Genomic DNA, 19,417 nt, shown 5'->3' with positions numbered 1-19,417 from the left:
AACCATTATCATTTTAATACAGTAGTTATACAATGTGAATGTCAACAGCAGCCTTGTGCAGGACTCTTAAAGAGTTTGTACAATGCTGAATCTTTAGTTGTGTATCAATTCAGAGCCTAAATCCCTCAAAGAACTTAGACTTCAGATGCTGCATCCTTCAAAGGCCAAAAAGGTCGGACAGAGCATTGTTAAATGGGACGATCAAGCCTACAGAGGATTGTTCTTGTCACCTTGCAACTGTGACAGCTGCCGTTGATGAGTGGCAGTAACGTAAACATTGACTTCAATGTAGCTGAATACCAAATACTTACGTTTAAAAGACTAATTCAGCAATTTCTCTCAAAAAAAATCCTATCGTCACTGGCGCGCAATGAATTCTGGGGTAGGCAAGGCTGCAAACGATCCTGTTGTATCCTTAATTTCACAGGAAACAAGGGAAGCATTTGAAAGAGCCTCAGAATTAGAACAGCTTCGCCGTGCCAGGGTGAAACAATCAGGCTTCAAATGCGGCCTTCGAAGGGTGCAGACTATGAATTTAGACGTAGTGTCCACAAGTTCCTGTTGAGTCACAACTGACCATGGCTGTACATTTTTCTCAAATATTCTCTATCTGTCTGATAGCCATCTCCAGATGGACCCCAAAGAAGTGTACCCCAAGGATATTCATTTGCAGCTCTAATGTTCTGTAGCAAAAGGACTGAAGTAATTTCATCTGAAATAAATTGAATCTCAAAGCTCATCGGAACCTTAAGTTAAGCCCGCAGGTACAACAGCCTTCCTTTTTCCAAGCAAAATGGACAAAAGAGAAGGTCTGAAATCACATATAAATGATAACGTAAACAGTGGCAGAAGGGAAAAGTGCAATGAGGCTTTACCTCACTCTGTGCTAGTCGAACGCTGTGGGTGATGATGTGATGGATTTTGGTTGAGAGCGTGTAGAGCAGCCGTTTGCTCTGAGCCTGTTTTTGAAGCGAAAAGCAAAGTGTGGACACATGCCACCTCAAAAAGGCAGCAGTCTATTAAATGGCATGCTTTCACCCAGGGCTTACTGCTTCTAACCACTGAATCAGAAAAGTCCGGTTTTATAACGCACATTGACATATTCTCCTTTACACTTCCTCTCTACAATCTATTTTCCCCATGTTCTTGTTTTCCCCAGAAATGATTTACTGAGCAATGACATCAACTAGCTGTTCAGCCGGTATCTCTGTCACCCCTTTTTTGCCCTCCCCCTTTTACAGATCCAACGGAGCACATGAAAGGGGATTTTGAGGCACATCAATTCTGCACTCAGACATGGACACAACGGAGCATTTCCCTCCTGCTGTGTCCCCATCAGACTCTTACTTTTTATAGAAACACCACCTCCTCCTATTTTCTATTAGCCTACTTTAAGTACATTACATAGACAGCTGAGAATTCTCTTTTAGAATTCTAGGAATAAAATGCAGTTTCAAAATCTTTTTGAATTGATCCTTTTTAGTGTGATTACAAGCACAGATCTTTATGTCTTCAGCGTTATCTTACACTATTGGGACATTCCAAGAAATGGGTGCCGTGTGTACCCGTTTTTAAAAGGTGATTTTAAAGCAAAATTCTTTATATAAATAAACATTCAATCAGATGAAGAATGTTAAAAATAGAATTTTTGCCATATTAAGCCAAATTAAAAATAGTCAGAAATTTGGTATACGTAATCATCATTTAGGATGGCAAACCTACAAAAATATAGGCTGAAAAATATAATAGTCAAATAACAGATAATGTCTTGAAAGATTGGGTGTCATCATCAATAAAATGTAAAGTAAAACATGTTTAATCTCGCTATAATATATACATTAAAAAAGTAGGCTTCTCTTCGTTGAAGTCATTGTTTACACATGTTCATGAGGGACAGAAGGATCCCTTTTCAAAATCATGTCCTTTTTTGTTCCTCTACAGTTATGTTCCATGTACACTTAAACTAATAAATGGGCTACATAAATAGATAGCCTAGATAAAATACTTTGCTGTAAATTTTATCGTTAATATCCACAGCAGAGCTTCCCTCACAAGATGTGAAATCAATACGCTTTAGAGCTGTAAGATCCTCGTCCCACGCAAACCTGCCGTATTATGTTTTTATCTCGGTTAGAGGAGAGTCGACAGAAACGCATCGACGCACGCAAGACTCATGGCACATATTGCATTCTTTTTGGAGAGACGCACAACGGAAAGTCCGTTCACTCTGTCACTGACAGCATTCTTACCTTGTTCTCTCAGAACGAAACATATTGTCTTTTACTGAACGGGAATTTACAGCTTCACACAGAGCAAAGGCGATCTAAGGCGACTTTATGAATTCATACAGTAAAACCAATGGGACAGGGAAAGATTTTGTAGCAGATATTGGGTTTTAAAAGCTGCGCGCGGAGATTCGGACAAGAAAGTTCGCGCGGTCCTGAACAGCTTATGATTCAAATGAAAGATGCGCGCAGACTCGTACTATGAGGTGAGGTGTACAGTAAGACTGTTTTAAAGCTGTACTGTGTTACAGTACAGACAGTAATTTTACCGGCGTTTATCAGATATAGGCTATTTGGCATTAGTCAAGTTGGATATCTGTTGCTCGAGAAATGACTCACGTTTAGCAGGTTCATTGTTTTCGTTGTTCGTGTTTATCCTTTGAAATCGGAGGTATTCGCCGAGTTTACCGGCGCCTCACGGGCTTCTGCAATGGAGACTCGTATTCAAACCGTTTGACATTTCTGTGGAAAGCCAGTCGAATGCCAAATTGTCACTGAATCAAATCGAATGAGCCGGACACCTGGATTACTGAGTCGCAAGGTAAGACATGGACATTTCCAAATACGAGGCTGAAATTTGTCATAAATAAACTGTCACCATGGAATAAATAGATATTCTGATTTTATCACTGTACACTAATTGCCTATGTTAAAGGCTACAATGAGTTATACAGCCTACAAATGTCTAAAGTAAGCTAGCCTTTGGCCAGTGTATTACAGTCTGAACACATTTAAACACAAAAGAATTTTTTTTTTTTGCTTTTGTCTGTGCCCTTAAGTGAAAAGTGCACTGTACTCTTGTTTATAGATAGCCTATGGCATAAGCGTTTACTTATTTTGTGTTGCAATAATGAAGCTTATTATCGTTATTGACACATCATTGATATGACAAAATTGTTTTATGCACATTACTAATCTGTGCATTATTAACTACACTTTCCAGTACAGTTTACAAGCATACATATGTATTATGTATTATGCAAAGCATATATATATATATATATATATATATATATATATATATATATATATATATATATAGAGAGAGAGAGAGAGAGAGAGAGAGAGAGAGAGAGAGAGAGAGCGAGAGAGCTCTCATTCTCTGTTTGTTGATCTGTAAATTCGCACCGATTTACCCTTCATCCAGAGGGTGCATGAGTCATGACCAGCTTGTATGACTGAGTGAACAACATCAGCAGATAATTAAATATGTAAATCAAATGAATACTAGAGTACAAATAGCATCTTTGTATTACAAGTCCACATTACTTCGTCCTTCCGTCCCTCTCTTGTACCAGCATTGTGCACAGGGAGATTAAAGTGCATACATGAGTAGCAAAAGTTTCCATTATCCATTTTACCCAACACATTAACACTGCTAAAGTGTTTTCAGCCTCTATCCTATTAGAATTCAGAAGGGCCGAGACGCATAAGCCTTAATTGACTAAGACACCGGCTGGGGAATTTGATTGCACCTCAGCACAAGGAGAAAGGTGCTTTAATCAATGAGAAATGGAAGCATGTTGCACCTCTATCTGTTTTGGTTGCCCTGCTGTTATTGAAATGGAGGAGAACTGTAATTCACAAATTGTTAAGGACCAAAAATGTATTAATTTAAAGTTGCTTTGAAACAATTTTGACGCAATGGACAGATTGATTCAAGTGTAACACAAAAAGTCTATGAAATGGTTCTACATTTGTCACTGTACCCATTTGCATTAGGTATATTTGTCTTGAATGAAAGAAAATTATTTGCACATTCATACTAATAACTGAGGAAAACGGTGTTGTGGCCCTCTTCATCAGCGACTTTTATAATCCTGATTGAACCCGGTTAAATAAGGGAGACCTAAGAAATCTGCTTTAATGTCTATTTATTTACCAATTATGCTAGCCTAGATAGATAAAAGGTCTGTGTTTCTCTATGTTGATCTAAAGCATATTTTAACAAGTCATTTCAGTTTTACTCATTTTTAGAAGATAAACAGCCTATTTTAAAATCATACAGTTTATCTCGGTCTACAGATGCTATTCAAACTGATTTAGACCTGACCTTGACACATGATATTTGAACACTTTTCTACAGATGTAAATGAACAACTGTACACACCATAGTCATAATAAATAGCTAAATAGTGTTTGCCATGATCACCGTTTAAAAAAAGATGTGTCCAGTTTGAATTGCTACTGGAAGTGGCTTTAATCTTTCCAACTCTGTGTGATAAGGTTCCACACAAAACCCATTCAAGGATCTTAAAAAAGAAGATAGAAGAGAAATGCATCGGTTTAAAATCTTTAGTATTGTGAATGACTGAAGGACACCCTGACTCACCAGACAGTTATTTGTCATAAGACACTTTTTAAGCTGAATTGCTTCTGCCTAAATGATGAAATGAATCACGAGCAATTCTACAGTTCAATTATTTTAACATAGCAAATTCTGACAAATCATATCTCTGATAGCTCTCTCAAATGAATCTGTACATAACAATGACATTGTCTACAATAATATTGTCATGTCAAATTATGTAAAGATAAACTAAATTAAAATGCTATAAATGTCATCTACATGTACCATTAAAAACTGAATCTTATTTTATTTAATATGCTCTGCAAAGTGTAACATTTTATTGCTGTCAGTTGTATTACAAGCAGACCTTTTAATTCAGTGTAAAATTCAGCAAAAAACACAGAAAACAGTTGAACACTCTTAACTAGGGATGTGCGTAACAACTAATTTCATAAACGTTTGAATGGAAATTTTGCAACTGACTATAGTCTGCTTGCTTGCTTTGCATTGTATATTAAACTTAAGCAACATTATCCATTATAGATATATTTATTCAAATCAACTGAATCAAGTTCAAACCTAATAGCCTATAAACAGATTTCCTCAAACGAAAGTTAATCCACATAAGTCAGCATGTTAAGGTATTGTTGTCCGTTACTATAGCAACCACCTGTGTGTCTGTGTATGAAAAGTATCTGTACACATGACGGGTGGCAAAAATCACAAGAAAAGCTAGAAAAGTGTTGACATTAACTAGGCCTACATTATTTTATTCTCTTCGTTAGGATGTTGATATTACTGTTCAAGTGTCAAGTAAGTTTCATTCATAAAGTTTTTCCTTTACTCTGATATAAAATTTTACATCATATTGCCCCTCCCGAACGGTGGTATAACAAGCCTATAAGCAAGCTTTACTGTTATATACTAGTTTGACATGACAGAAGAAAATGAAGTTTTGTGTAAGCTTTCACCTTACCCTACCTTACTCATCTTCTGAGTGGATGTTTCTCTGAGCACCACCACGAGTGACACAGACTACATTTACATGCAGCCAATTTTCGGGTTATGGTCGGGTTAAGGTCACTATTTGGGTTTCTGAAACATTAGGAATAACCCGTTTACATGCGTGAGCAGAGAGAGTTTCTACTGTATTGCAATACCCCGATGTAAACGGCGATGCGCGGTTAGCGTCTAGACATACGGACAACATTAAGGCGCAATATGCGTCATTTCGGATTCTTCTTCCTGTATCCAAAGACAATACATGTAATTTAATTAAAATTTAATTAAATTAAAATTTGACTACGTTTACATGCAGCCAATAACCCATTCAAAACCGGGATATTAGCAACCCATTTGCAACCCATTTGCAAAACCAGAATTTGCTCATATTTTATATTATACCTGGGGTACCCCTTTTCTAACCTGAATTTTTGGTCATGTAAACGCGTATCGGCATATCCCCATAATGATTTGTGTTCTGCGCATGTTCTATTTGCAAGGAATCTTCGTCTTTTGAGTAGAGAAACTTCTCGGCGCATACAAAAATCCGCGTACAGTATACCGGAAGTAAACATGGCGAGACCAGGAATCGGAAATGACGCATATAGCGTCTTAAGGTTGTCCGTACGTAGACGTTAACCGCCCGTCGCCGTTTACGTCGGGATATTGCAATTCCATGTATACAGGAGAAACTCTCTCTGCTCACGCATTTAAACGGGTTATTCCTAATGTTTCAGAAACCCGAATAGTGACCTTAACCCGACCATAACCCGAAATTGTCTGCATGTAAACGTAGTCAAAGATTTTCCACCAATGAAAGAGTCATATACAACCAATTCGAAAACTATATCTGTAAACAGTTTCTGACCTCTCAGCTACAAACAACAGCATATGCTTGCATGTTTCACAGGCCAAGGCCTGTCTCTTTTTGACAAGAAAGGCTTTAAGGCCAGCATGTGAAATTTCACATTTCCAAGATCCCAATGGCAGTTAGAACCTGGGGGACTTTTTTCTTTTCTGTTTTCAATTGCCAGGGTGGTGCAGCCTACAAGCATGGAGTAGCAAAAATGGAAATTAGGTCTGCTGTGACATCCTACTGGCACTCGGATTTCAGGCAATTTAAGCATGGCCTCATTTTAATTATGAAAAAAACCCCCACTAATTAATGCTTTCAGATGATTAAATGACAAAAAAACAAAAACAAATTGTATTTTAATTAGAAAACAAAGAAACCATACATAAAAACATAATTTAATCAATTTTGAAATATATTTTATTTAAAGATTATTTAATATATTTCAAAATTAAATATGAACAACCGCTGTATATATTACTTAAAAAAAAAAAAAAGCCGTAGCTGTTTTTTGTTGTTCTTTTTGATTATACAACTTAATTGTTATAGTTAGGACCAGCCTTACATAAACAACTAATGCACACACTTTTCCGCAACCACTAGTCTTTTTCATCACAAATAGACCCTTGTTTTAAATAGGTGGGTTGAGAAATGATGATACGAGAGGGAGTTAATGTGAGGAATGGATCTGCAGCAGACACGTTGTTGAAGATGCAGGTCGAAACTGTCCAGGAATCAATGCAGCCAGAGAGAGAAAGAGAGAGATTGACATTCAAACTGGGAAGGCTCCTAGAATAACTAATCATCAATCTATTCCCTAATTCATAATTTGATCTCGACAGCATCTTTTCATTAGTTAGCTCTGACGGTGTACTATTATTGCACTGGGAGAATGTGCTCAGTATGCTGACTGTGTTGAAATGCGTACTGAGAATTGGGGAGCTCATTCAATCTGTCAAGCATAAAGTCAGCATTCCTTGACGCATGATCCTACATTTGACAATCCCCGGAGGCATCGGCACAATCAAATCAAAAGCTCTCGAAATAATCTGCTTTCTACCCGATTGTGTTGCTATTTTAATCACAGATTAATGAGGAGAAGGTAGGAGAGGGCACACCCACCACTGTGGCTACATGCCGTTTTCTCCAATCAAAAGAGTTTTGACGGGATTTAGATCCGAGTACAATTGATGTGCTCAGTTGAAGAGCATCAATAACCTGGTAGATTATTTAACTTCACATCAGTCGCACATTAAAGAAACTGATACATACTGGTCTCAGCCTCAGACAGCACACCTACAGACCAGCCACTGATCCTCTGATGCACACTGCACACAAAATTGGAAAGCAGTTTCTAGATCTGGCAAGGACTTATCTGATTGGCTGACTTTACACCGTTTCCCAATAGGGATGGGACGATAACCGGTTTCACTATAAACCGTGATAAAATGTACTGACGGTTAGTATTATCGTTTAAAATTTAATTATCATTAAAACCGTGTTTGATTATCGCAATTTTAATAACTCACTGAATCCTGTCGGCCAGTCTGACGCAGGCGCGCAGCACGCAATATTTTTTTTAATTACTATTCGAGAAGGAATGGTGGAAGGCAGTGACCGTGCTCAGGAGGTTTTTCAGCCTTTTCAGAGGACCAAATCTGAGGTGTGGTCATATTTTGGGTTTTACAAAAGTCCAGAGGGAAACTTGATCGAGGATGGTCACCCTGTCTGCCGAACAAAAAGTCACTGCAATAGAAACACTTCAAATCTGCCGAGTCGTCTTGTGTGATCATCACCCGAACGCAAGGCAAGTTAACTTTGACCTCAATACCAAAACTACGTCTGGGAAACAATTGGGCACGAAATGTTGTTTTGAGTTGAAACATTTTATGTCTCTCACTTGAAATAGACGTGAAGCTTCCGCGAAGAAAAGTTCGTAGCAAGTGGATTTGAGCCAAAGACGAACTAACAACTTCAAACAAGACTATTATTAAGAGTGATATTTTAAGGGATAGTAAAGTATAGATACATCACGTATTAAACCGATTTTATTTTTACCACATAATTACGGGAACATATTGAATTGATTAGCTAATGTTTTAAATCTTACCTGTTTATGAATTCATTTTGTAAAACAATCGTCCAGACGAGATATATCACACCAATATTATCAAACTCTGTAAGCAATAAATCAACTCTGATTTCATTTTTGCAATACAATCAAAAACCGGAGACGCAAGACGGCTAGTTGTATTTGAATGAAACAAGAGCGCGCGTCCGTTGTGATATAGATGTGCGCTGTGTAATAATGCGTTGCTATTGACGACGGGCATTATAAAGAAGCAAATGCCATAGAATAGAATCTTGCCTAAAAAACTGCATAGAGAGACTTGTTTTATTTGTTGTTTGTTGATTTTCAATTATAAAATGAAATGAAATGTTTTCAGTGTGAGCATCAGTTCTTTTTGGGCACTTTCATAAATTTAACAAAACCGTGAATATTGATAATCACGATTATTTTGGACACTATAATCGTGATATGAAATTTTCATACCGTCCCATCCCTATTTCCCAAAGTAAGGGCACGCAAGTATGTTTTAATAAGTTCACTATTATTCCATGATGCGATGAGCACTTTTGTGGAAAAACTAATTCATGATTAGTGACATCAAAACTTGAAAGATTTCGGTCAAACACTTGGCTTTGCAGTAAATATATGATTAATTGACGACTGATTTATAGATTAAATCAATTTAGGTAAGCACAATGTGTTTAGTAATCAGGAGGCAGATGATGAAAACACTGCCTTATCATAAATTAAGTCATCGGAAGCTAGAATCCCGAACAACTTGCACGTCGTGACACAAACATCCACTAAAGAAACTAATTTAAAAAAAAAAAGTCTGTTTTGTAGTAATACGTGATTGATAGATAATTGACTATGCACACTTACTGCCTATTCAAAAGTCTGCCTATGTAAGACTAACTACATATTTCCCCTTCAATTCAATTCTGAATGGCCAGTTAGGCATTTAGGATCGGTCATTGGGCATGTTTTGCCTTTATAACAAAGATGTCTACTTTACCTTCATGGGCAAATGAATTATCCGGCATGCCCATTCAGCAGGGTTATCAGCGAGTATCATGGGGCAGCAGAATAAAGTTAATTAAAATCTGTCTGATAACCACATTTTATCAGTTAGGTCGAGAGGAATGGGACAGAAAAAAGCTCGCTCTCTCAGACTGACAATGTACAGTCACTCACTACTTAGTTGCAAAACTCTTCAATCTGTAATTTTTAAGACATAGCCCCCAAAAAGAGTCTTCACAGATAAACTGTAGCTTAACAGACATCATTGTATTATCTGCATGGATGCCTTTCCATTGCCCAGCACCTGTCCATTGTGGCAGTTCGGTCTTATTAAACTTTTCCTCTGCATTTGCTTAATAGTCCATGTCTTTTCCTCTCTCTCTCTCTCCCTCACTTCTCTCTCCTCTCACTCCAACTACAGCTCACGGCCTATTGAACACATTAGCACCTGTCACATCAGTCCAGGCAAGGTCATCGCTTCTTCCCTTCATTCTCCATCCGGCTGTTAAACACTGAGTCCCGGCACTCAGCTCTTCAACAATGGAGAGCCTAAGTGAGCTTCAGAACCCTCTTCTAGATAAAAACAGCAAGCATATGGTTATGGCCGACTATGGTTATGGTGGTGACTTCCACAGCAATCAGTATCAGGAGAACATTATAAACTACTTTGTGACTGGTGGAGGAGGCGGAGGAGGAGGAGGCGGCGGCGGAGGTGGGGTTGCGGTCACAGGAGGAAACGGCAAGGCTAAAGCCCAGCTATTGGACGCCACCTCGCTTCACCTGGCGGTGGAGGCCTTTTACAAGCCTAACTTCATTCTTTACAAGGACGACGTGAGCAGCAAGGGCAAGGATTACAAAAACGAGTGCTGTGAGACCACCTTCATGGAGAAGAAAGACAAGGACGTAGCGGTGGAGACCCCCAGTACGGAGGACCCACAGGCTAAACTGCTGGACGAAAACGAGGTGAAAATCCAGACTGTGTCTTATGAGGTGGAGGAAGAGGAATATGTTGAATATGAGGTAAGTTTGCATTTTAAAAGTTTCTTTTTGTGAAGACGCTGAGCCGAACTCATGTGGTTTTTGTATGGCTGGATTAATTCATCAGGTCCTTGACGGGTGGCCTTAAAGCGTCGCAGCTCAAGGAATCACAAGTTTCTAGTTACAGCCTGCACTACAATATAAGACCCTTTTTGGAAAGGCTTCACATTTCAAAAAGCTGTCCTCCAAAGGTTTAATTTTCTATTTGGAGGTTTAAATTGCTGTAAAACATCACTTTATGCTCTTGCAACATCTGCTGGCTCTACTGGATCATGTGTGACAACTTCCACTTCAATTTCTCAGCAGATAGTCAAGGGCTAATGAGAGGGGCTGGGCAATGATCAGCGCTGCTGATAGGATGTAATGGTTCTGAATGGGGGTCCGTCACCCTCGAAGCTCAGTGAGAGCAATATGTATTCTGGTCATGTCCAGGATTCTGAGCTTTTCTGCGTCTCACAATGGATGTAGCTCCATGCTGGGCCGCACAGGTACTCGTTGCGAATGTCTGATGATATTAAGACATTATTCGCGTGTGGGCTCTGGACCTCTGCGGCCCATATGGTGTGGTCTGTCTTCATGACATGTTCTGTGGCTTACATTACATTAATAAACTTACAAATTAATTAACACTCAAAAATTTAAGCAACAGCTTATATCTGCATACAATGTGAACAGAACCAAACTGACTGACTAAAAAACTAAAAAAATACTATATATATATATATATATATATAAAAATCCATTGTTTTTAAATGCTACAATAGACATCGCAACAATATACAGAATGAAAAATGGATCTCTAAAGTTTATAAAACAAAATAGAAGAAATGAGCATGCACAGTTAAATATAAAGTATGGACTGATGCGACAAAATTATACAGATTTTCCCTCATAAAGCTCAGATGTGATGTAAATAAACAATCTGGGCCTGAGTTATGTCAAGTAAAAGTCATTACAGTGGGCATGTGTGAAATCAGAACGATTCATGTGAATGACTAATGATTCATCCGGTTCATGCAGTCTTTATATCTGATAATAGGGTATTCATGAGCATCATTTGAAAGATATTTCTACAGTCCATTAGTAACATCCCTGTGACATTGAGGCTTGTGTTTCTCATTTGTATTCTATAGCTTTAAGATGCCTCTGTTCTTCCTCTGTGGCAATGATAAAGTGAATGCGGGAGCTTGCCTCTAGACACCTCTGTTGTTCCCATTCTTGTTCTTTATTCTGAGTGTTGTGAAATATATTTTCTGTATAACAGAAAAGTGTGAACTGTGCTTTCCCACTCGTGGAGAGGGCACACACATCTGTCTGAGCTTCTCGTTTGAAGGGGGATTGACGGCAGATCTTGGTTAGCCAACATCCTCTAGTAGAAAAGAGCCACTAATGGTCCTAGTGTTTTTGTTTGGGTGTCATAAAAGCGGTATTTGACGGCTTTAAAGACAATTTAGTTCCTTCTCAGATTGAATCGTCTGTTAGAAAGAATGCACAATGGATAAATTATCCAGAAAGGATTAAAAAATAAATTGTTGCATCGCCTTGAATGGCAAAGTGCCTAAATGTCTTAATTGAGATTTTAAGAGATTCTCATCAGTGGATAATAACTTAAGAATCCTCGATGAGCCTCCTTTAAATGAAAAGATGATGACAATGATTATGTTGATGGAGAGTGTCATGCTCATTATCCCTGTTTTTTAATAAAGATTCCTATACCATTTAAGTTCAGCTTATCTAAATCTCAAAATTAATATCCATTTTTTAGATATTATAAACATACATTTCATACATTTTCACACAATGTGTTTTCAATATGTAATATTGGCCATAACATGAAAATAATTGTCAGCTTATCAGTGTTGGGCAGAATTTTAATATTGGGTTTAATATGGGCTTTAATTGCATACTAAGCCACATGCTGAGACCAATGAAATATTTTGATGAAAAATGTCACTCACATATAATAGAAATACTCCAATATTAAACTTCTGTCTGTCTCATACTGGCTAATAGCTATTTAAATTTAATGGATTATAACTGACAAATTACACATTAAAATCTCAAATTAAACAAGTGAATTTAGGCATCACAACATTATAATGTACAGTATGAAATTAAATAATAATGAATAATATTATAATAATGGATATTTATTTTAGATATGCTAAAGAATACATGTAACAGTGTTTTTAACTTTAAGTGAGCATTAGATGACAGCGATCTAAATGTAAAAATAGGGAAAATGAGCATGAACAAGGAAATGTCCAATATAATCTGCCATAACAATAAATGGAAAAAACCCTCAGCCGATAACATACACACATATATATATATATATATATATATATATATATATATATATATATATATATATATATAAAGCTGGCTTAAAGCTGGTGTGCTCTTGATGACTGGAAATCACCACCGTTGAACTTTATAGTCAATAATGTCGTTTGTTTTCTTTCACCACCCATTTGATAACATCTGCCATCACACACCATCTGTGTTACTGTGCTGTCAAATAAATAAGTTTCTTCCAGCTGTTAGTGCATTATATATGGGCAAAGTTTTCAGAGAATGTCCATATGCCTAATTGATCAAACTTAACGAACATCCAGTAAATAGTTCTCTCAAATTCGAGAACATTTCTCTTCCAAGAGCTGTTTACTACCAATTGCCACAGGGACACATTTCTGTCAGTTGTGGAGATGTTTAAATTGAATTTACTAGGCATAGAAAACTTTTACTTGGATGATTGACAGTAAAAAAATAAATAAATAGATAAAAAGGCACTGGGTTTTTTTCTGTGTACAGTTGTATACTGTCAAACTGTCCTAATTTCTCTCTCTCTCTCCCTTGGTAACAAACTCTCAGCTGAAATGTGGCTTCACAAATATGTCCTTCATGACAGAAAGAAAGAAAGATGAATAGGTTATTCAACCCCTAATCATATTACACTAAAGCTGTGATGCACCTGCACTTTCTTTTCAGCATGCCGGATGCCAATCTTAAAATTAATTTCTCAGGGCAATGCCAAAACATCAGCCGGCATTTTTTATAAAGCTTTTAAAAGACAAATGATAAAGCAAGCGGAAATCAAAAGGAAACAATTCCTTGCTAAATTCATTTTAAAAACTTAATGCAAATATAAATTTGTCATTGAGACTTAGCTGGGTATGAGGCAGCTAAAATAATTATAAATTCAAACACTGCTCAGTTTAATAATAAATCAGTTACATTTTTATTCTACAAAAAATTCTAACAATTTGATCATATAATAAATAATTTACCAAAAGCATAAAAATGTAAGATCCCAGCTGGGTAATAAAGCCTGCATCTGACACAAAATGTATTGATTTACTGAAACCAACAAGTTTCGCTATGTGGGAAAAAAAATCTGGTCTTTATCAAAAATCTGGTTGTACTTGTTCTACTCATGTTTCTACTCAGAGCCAAGCGCAACGATTACATTGAACGGTGTTTCTTTTATGATGCTCTGTGGCCTAAACAAAAAGCTCGGGCACCAGGCAATTAATTAGTCTTTAAATTATTAAGACCCACAGAACTCTGTCAACACTAACCCATTCTTAATCTCATTACTGCTACATTGTGGGCGAGAGGGTACTCCTAGTTCCCAGGTGATCAAAGTCTATTTACACAGATTGAAGATAAATGAGCTTGCTGTGTATTCCACAGAAAATTAATTTATCATAACTGCTGATGGATAGATAAGCAAGAGTAAACATTGCAAAATGTATTACTGTACTAATATATCTCTGTCAGGATGTTGCAGAGATCAATTACGAGAGTTTATCCCAAGCTATAATATCAAATCGAGCCAAAGTACCCATAAATTATTAATACAGCCTTGAGATTTAAAAAAAAAAAAAGCCTCTATCAAAAAGCCAGGGTTTCCGGCAGCAATTTGAAACTAAGTCGGCCGCCTAAGGAACACACACCTGCCGCCTTAAAGTTGCAATAGGTAACTTTTGTAAACAAATATTTTTTTACATATTTGTTAAAACTGTCATTATGTCCTGACAGTAGAATTTGAGACAGATGATTTTCTGTGAAAATCAAGCTCATTTGGCTCCTGCCAGTGGTCCAATTGCCATTTGCAGGAATACGCCGCTCCTGGTCAGAAACAACCAATCAGAGCCAGGAGGAGTGTATTAGCAGTGTCAATCACGCTTGTGTACGTGCTGATCACACCCCTCTCTTGCACAGCGTGCCGTCATTCAAACCAAATTCAAGATTGCCAGTGTGCTGCAGCTGTGCTAATGGCGGAGAAACAACTGCCAATTTCTCGAGTGGCACCTGCTCATAAAACAAGACAAGACAGAGTCCAATGACTCGGAGCCAAAACTCTTGCCGTGTTACATGTAGATAAAATGTCACACACTGTGCAAAGCAACAATTGAAACTTGCTAATTCAAATAAACCTGGCTTGTCATGTTGCTGAAGTAATATTATGGCAAGCAGGATGAGGCTGAGAGACAGGGACATGAGAGCGGCGCGAGGCCAGTGGCGTCAGTGATAATGAACGACACCTGTGAGACGCACCGGTCTCACATCTCTCTTGGAGAGGCGGAGGCATAAAGGAGGAGCGACGGCATTTATGTTGTGATTTTATATTCCGTTTTGTGTGTTGTCCGTGAGGGGCTGTTTGCTTATACTTTCATTTTGTATGTGTTTATTTATTATTAAACTTGTTCAACGTTCACCGGTTCCCGCCACCTTTTTCGCATAACAACTGAAACCCGTTACAAATGTACTACAGTACTAGCAAACCTTATCTAGCATTAGGCCTACATATCGCTAGAATAATAGTGTTCTCGGTCCTGTTTTCTCCCTTTCAATCTTTAAATATGTGATGATAAGCCTTGGTGTTCACTTCAGTCTTGTTATCAGCACATTCTTCCGCAGCGGCGCAGAGCACGTAAGAACAAACAGAAGACAGGGTGGTGTGGGTCCGTCACTGCTCGCTAATGTCAGAATATTTGAGATGACCAATCAAATCAAAGTAGGCGGGTTTTATGTTCACAGCGCAAATTTTAGCAGAGCGACTCAACGCGCTTCAGTTTAGTCTGTCAAGTGCGAGATAAGATGTAATTTGCTAAACATTTCCTATTAGACAGTTTTTTTTAGGTAATAAATGTTAAACGAATCACAAAAATAATCAGGCAAACTAAATAAACTTTTGTCTTTTTTACCATTTTGAACTGAAAATAGACCACTATGTGATGTGACTCATGTAATGTAGCCTAATAATTAGTTTTTAATACTATTCTATATATTTTTTTAAGTTCATTCCATAACAAAATTAACTGTTACTAATGAAGGCTAATTCAAAATTCACGCAACGCTGAGGACACCTTTCACTCCACGTCATAGCAGAAAGTGCGTATGCGCCCCGTTACTATGGTGAGTTACAGAACAGTTTGTCGTCTGAAATGGGAAAGTTTCAATTTAATCCGCTGTGGCCACAAATGCCAGAATTCAATCATTTAAACCCCAAATCAGAGCTTTTCTTTTAAAAGAACATGTTTTCTACCCAGTCTTTTCCATAGCATTTGGCAACCATGCGCGCTCACTCTCTACACTGCTCAAGAAACGCGGATGATCTGAAAACATAGACACGCTGGAGTTCAACAATCTTCATTTGAGATTTCCAACTTAAATTGTAGTGTCATTTAGTCTGTCTATGTTCTGTCACAAGTCGCTTGCGCTGTTTGTGCGAACAAAATGCAGGCTGATATCCAACAGTGCAATGTTTTCCGCATATCCACTCGATTTCAAATGTGACATTACGTTTATACAACAGTTAAAAAACAAAAGGGTAGCATTAAGTGATTACTACATCTAAAACCGATAGTCAGGCTTATTGATCTATTTTGCAATGAAATCTGTGGCAATTGTAAGATTCAATGAATGACTCGATAACTCAGACATAAAGACGAGTTAACGCTACCTACTGGCGATTTTAATAAAATATTTGTATTAATATTAAAAGATTTTTAACATTGCCTATTTATTGAACATCATCTTATTTAAGGCATTTTTTTTTCTGGTGTGGTGTGACTGTAGTCTAAGTGGAAGGGGGTTACGGCACTCTAAAAAAACTGGAGAATTTGCACAAGTGCTACTGCTAAAGAGTGCAACGTCAATAATTTTTCATAATCTTAATTGAATTGGCCTAGAGAGAATAATTATGACACTTTCTCTCTAAAGACTACATATAACATAGCTACCAAAAGTAAAGTAACTGAAGTTTAGCTAAAAGTAATGACTAAAAGTTGACCAAAAAAAAAAAAAAATGCAAAGACTATTCGTCAACTAAAACTATGAAAAATCCCACCCCCACACCCCCACCTTAACTAACACATTTTCTGCAGGAAACCATGCAAGCATTTGCCATCAAGCATCAGGTAAAACAGCCAATTCTGGAAACAGAAAAGTAATGCATTTGGAAATAGTTTGGAAAAAATTGGTACAGAATTGTTATTCTTTTCAGTATTATCATGCACATATGTCATCCTGATTATTTGCACAGTGATTGAGAATCCCATTGTGGTCCTTGAACACAGGTCACGCCATACGCAAGTGTGGTCCTGGGGTCTATAAATCAGTCTGGCTTATTAACAGCTCAGTAAGTCAGTATTTTTTATTTGTCTGCCGTGCGCTAGACGTTAATCAAACCCCCTGATGAATTATATCCTCATGACCCGTGCCTGAAATGCTGCCAGCACCTGGCAGGACACAACTTAACCACTCTCTGCCATGAGACTACCGCTTATAATCTCTGAACAGTCCCATTAAAAATGTATACAGCTGTTTTCAGCAACGCCACGACACCTGCCGGGACAATGACCTCCCAATGACATCTCTGATGCAGTTACTTGCCCCTTTGTAGGAATATAATTGCCTCGGAGAGCTTTTCACCTGACAGCTCTTTTATTCCATGACCGCCACCACCACCCTCTAGTTCCATCAGTTTACTGGTTGCTGTTTAGATCGCCTCATTCGCTTTCCATCCTCAACATCAAATTCCATTACAGACTGCTCGAAGTCAGAAGGATGTGGAGGGAGACTGTAGCAAAGGAAGAATTCAGAAATCCTGTTTGTCCAAGTTGAAATGGACCTTGGAATCAAACCCCACAAGTTGCGTTTAGCTTCATGAAGGTACAAGAACAAAAAGCCTGCACTCATTTCAGTTTAGTCTTTGTGGCGAAAAATCTGGTCTTTTGTTGTACCTCATTTTATTTTTTCATCAGATAGACCCGTTATCTAAACCTGCTACCCACCTCCTTGTTTCCAGGTGGACTTGGAAACAAATAATTTGGCAGCGGTCTGACATAATAGCCACAAACAACTATTATCTAAATTCAAGGAGTTTAGAAAAGTATCTAAAAAATACACTTTAAAAAAAAAGAAGAAATTCTTACTTTTGAGCTAGGATCCACTAAACAAGTAGGATGGCTTACAGCATGTAACACAGTCACTCCTTAGACACTTTGGCTGAATTTTATATATATATATATATATATATATGAAGAGTTCAAATGCAAAAGCCTCTAAATGCCATTTGAAATTTTCTTCTAAAATGATCATTTTTATCAAGCTTGTATATTTAAGTTCAGTAATTTCACTTAAATGACTTCCATTTAAGTGAAATTACTGAAATTAAATATACAATATAAATATACAATATATATATACATATATATATATGCTCTTCATATATATATTAGGGGTGTAATGTACCCGCATGTCACGATTCGATACATATCATGATACTGAACTCACGATACGATATTTTGCGATACTGATGAAAGGTTAACAAAAAAATGTACAGTTGATTAAAATGCTAACTTTGATAATACATTGTGGGTTTAAATGAATAGGCTTGGACTCAGTGCTTGTAACCCAAGGAGAATGGTGACACCAGAATAACAATATTCATGATTCTAAAGCTGAAATTACAGAATTATTTTAGACATATATTCTTGCACTTTTTCTGACTAGATGTATTTAGATTTATTTAAAATAATGTTGGACACTTTTTACTGGTCAAATTACACAAGTCATTTGGCATTATCAGGACCCACAAATATTTCCCCATTGCATTATTATACATTATAATCAACATTATATATATATAGTAGTTTAATGTAGTACTGACAACAAAACTTTTGTGAGAATTTTTACGATACCTCGAAACGATACCTCATTTATTTTGCTCTGGATAAATATTGTTGGCGTTACAGGGCTTGAAATTCGGCATGGGATTGCATGTATTGCACATAATTTTACTCATTCCCACAGATTTTGTGCTCACACCCAAAGTGTGCGCACATAAAGCCACCTCTCAGTACCGAACTGAGTACTATGTAAACATAAAACCAACCATGTCTGCATTTATGATCAATGACAAACAAGTGCTACTCACAAAACTCACATTTGAATAGTGAGTAGCAAATTCTTAAAACATGCATCACAGTTTATCACAGTTTAAAAATATTATCTTCTTTTGACATTGATAAAAAGGATAAATGTTTCATAAAATCAACATATTAGAATAATTTCTTAAGGATCATGTGAAACCTAAGACTTTTAACATTTTTACTTTTAACATTAACAACAATAGAAAAAAGTATATATATATATATATCTTTTTTTTTTCTATCAAATAAATGCAGGCGGCCTTGGTGAACATTAAAGGCTTCTTTCCAAAATATTTGAAAAAAAAAATACTTAAAAATACTGATAGTGTATAATTATAGAGAAATCTGTACAAATAAAATAGGTTTTCTGCACTGTTAGTGTCCGGACTCCTAAAATCACTCAAACAATTAGAT

At 37.1% G+C, this 19,417-nt stretch overlaps 1 protein-coding gene and 1 long non-coding RNA gene across 3 annotated transcripts in view; one reads left to right on the top strand and one right to left on the bottom strand.

Moving 5' to 3' along the window:
* The window catches only part of LOC120494026 (uncharacterized), a 151,403-nt gene extending 148,722 nt beyond the window's left edge, over positions 1 to 2,681 (bottom strand). For both annotated transcript variants that reach the window (XR_016146028.1, XR_005625802.2), the window contains exon 1: positions 2,625 to 2,681. This is a non-coding gene — a long non-coding RNA (uncharacterized LOC120494026). The remainder of the gene's footprint in view (positions 1 to 2,624) is intronic.
* The window catches only part of syndig1l (synapse differentiation inducing 1-like), a 29,261-nt gene continuing 11,951 nt past the window's right edge, over positions 2,108 to 19,417 (top strand). Inside the window, exons 1-2 of the mRNA XM_039693100.2 lie at positions 2,108 to 2,826; positions 9,943 to 10,541. Of these exons, the coding sequence (XP_039549034.1) occupies positions 10,062 to 10,541 (480 nt within the window). The 5' untranslated portion in view covers positions 2,108 to 2,826; positions 9,943 to 10,061. The remainder of the gene's footprint in view (positions 2,827 to 9,942; positions 10,542 to 19,417) is intronic.

The sequence above is a fragment of the Pimephales promelas genome, chromosome 13, assembly GCF_988280905.1.
Source record: "Pimephales promelas chromosome 13, fPimPro1.hap1.1, whole genome shotgun sequence".
NCBI classification, from domain to species: domain Eukaryota; kingdom Metazoa; phylum Chordata; class Actinopteri; order Cypriniformes; family Leuciscidae; genus Pimephales; species Pimephales promelas.
Note: the sequence above shows the minus strand (reverse complement) of the source record. Positions and strands in the feature narration are given on the sequence as shown.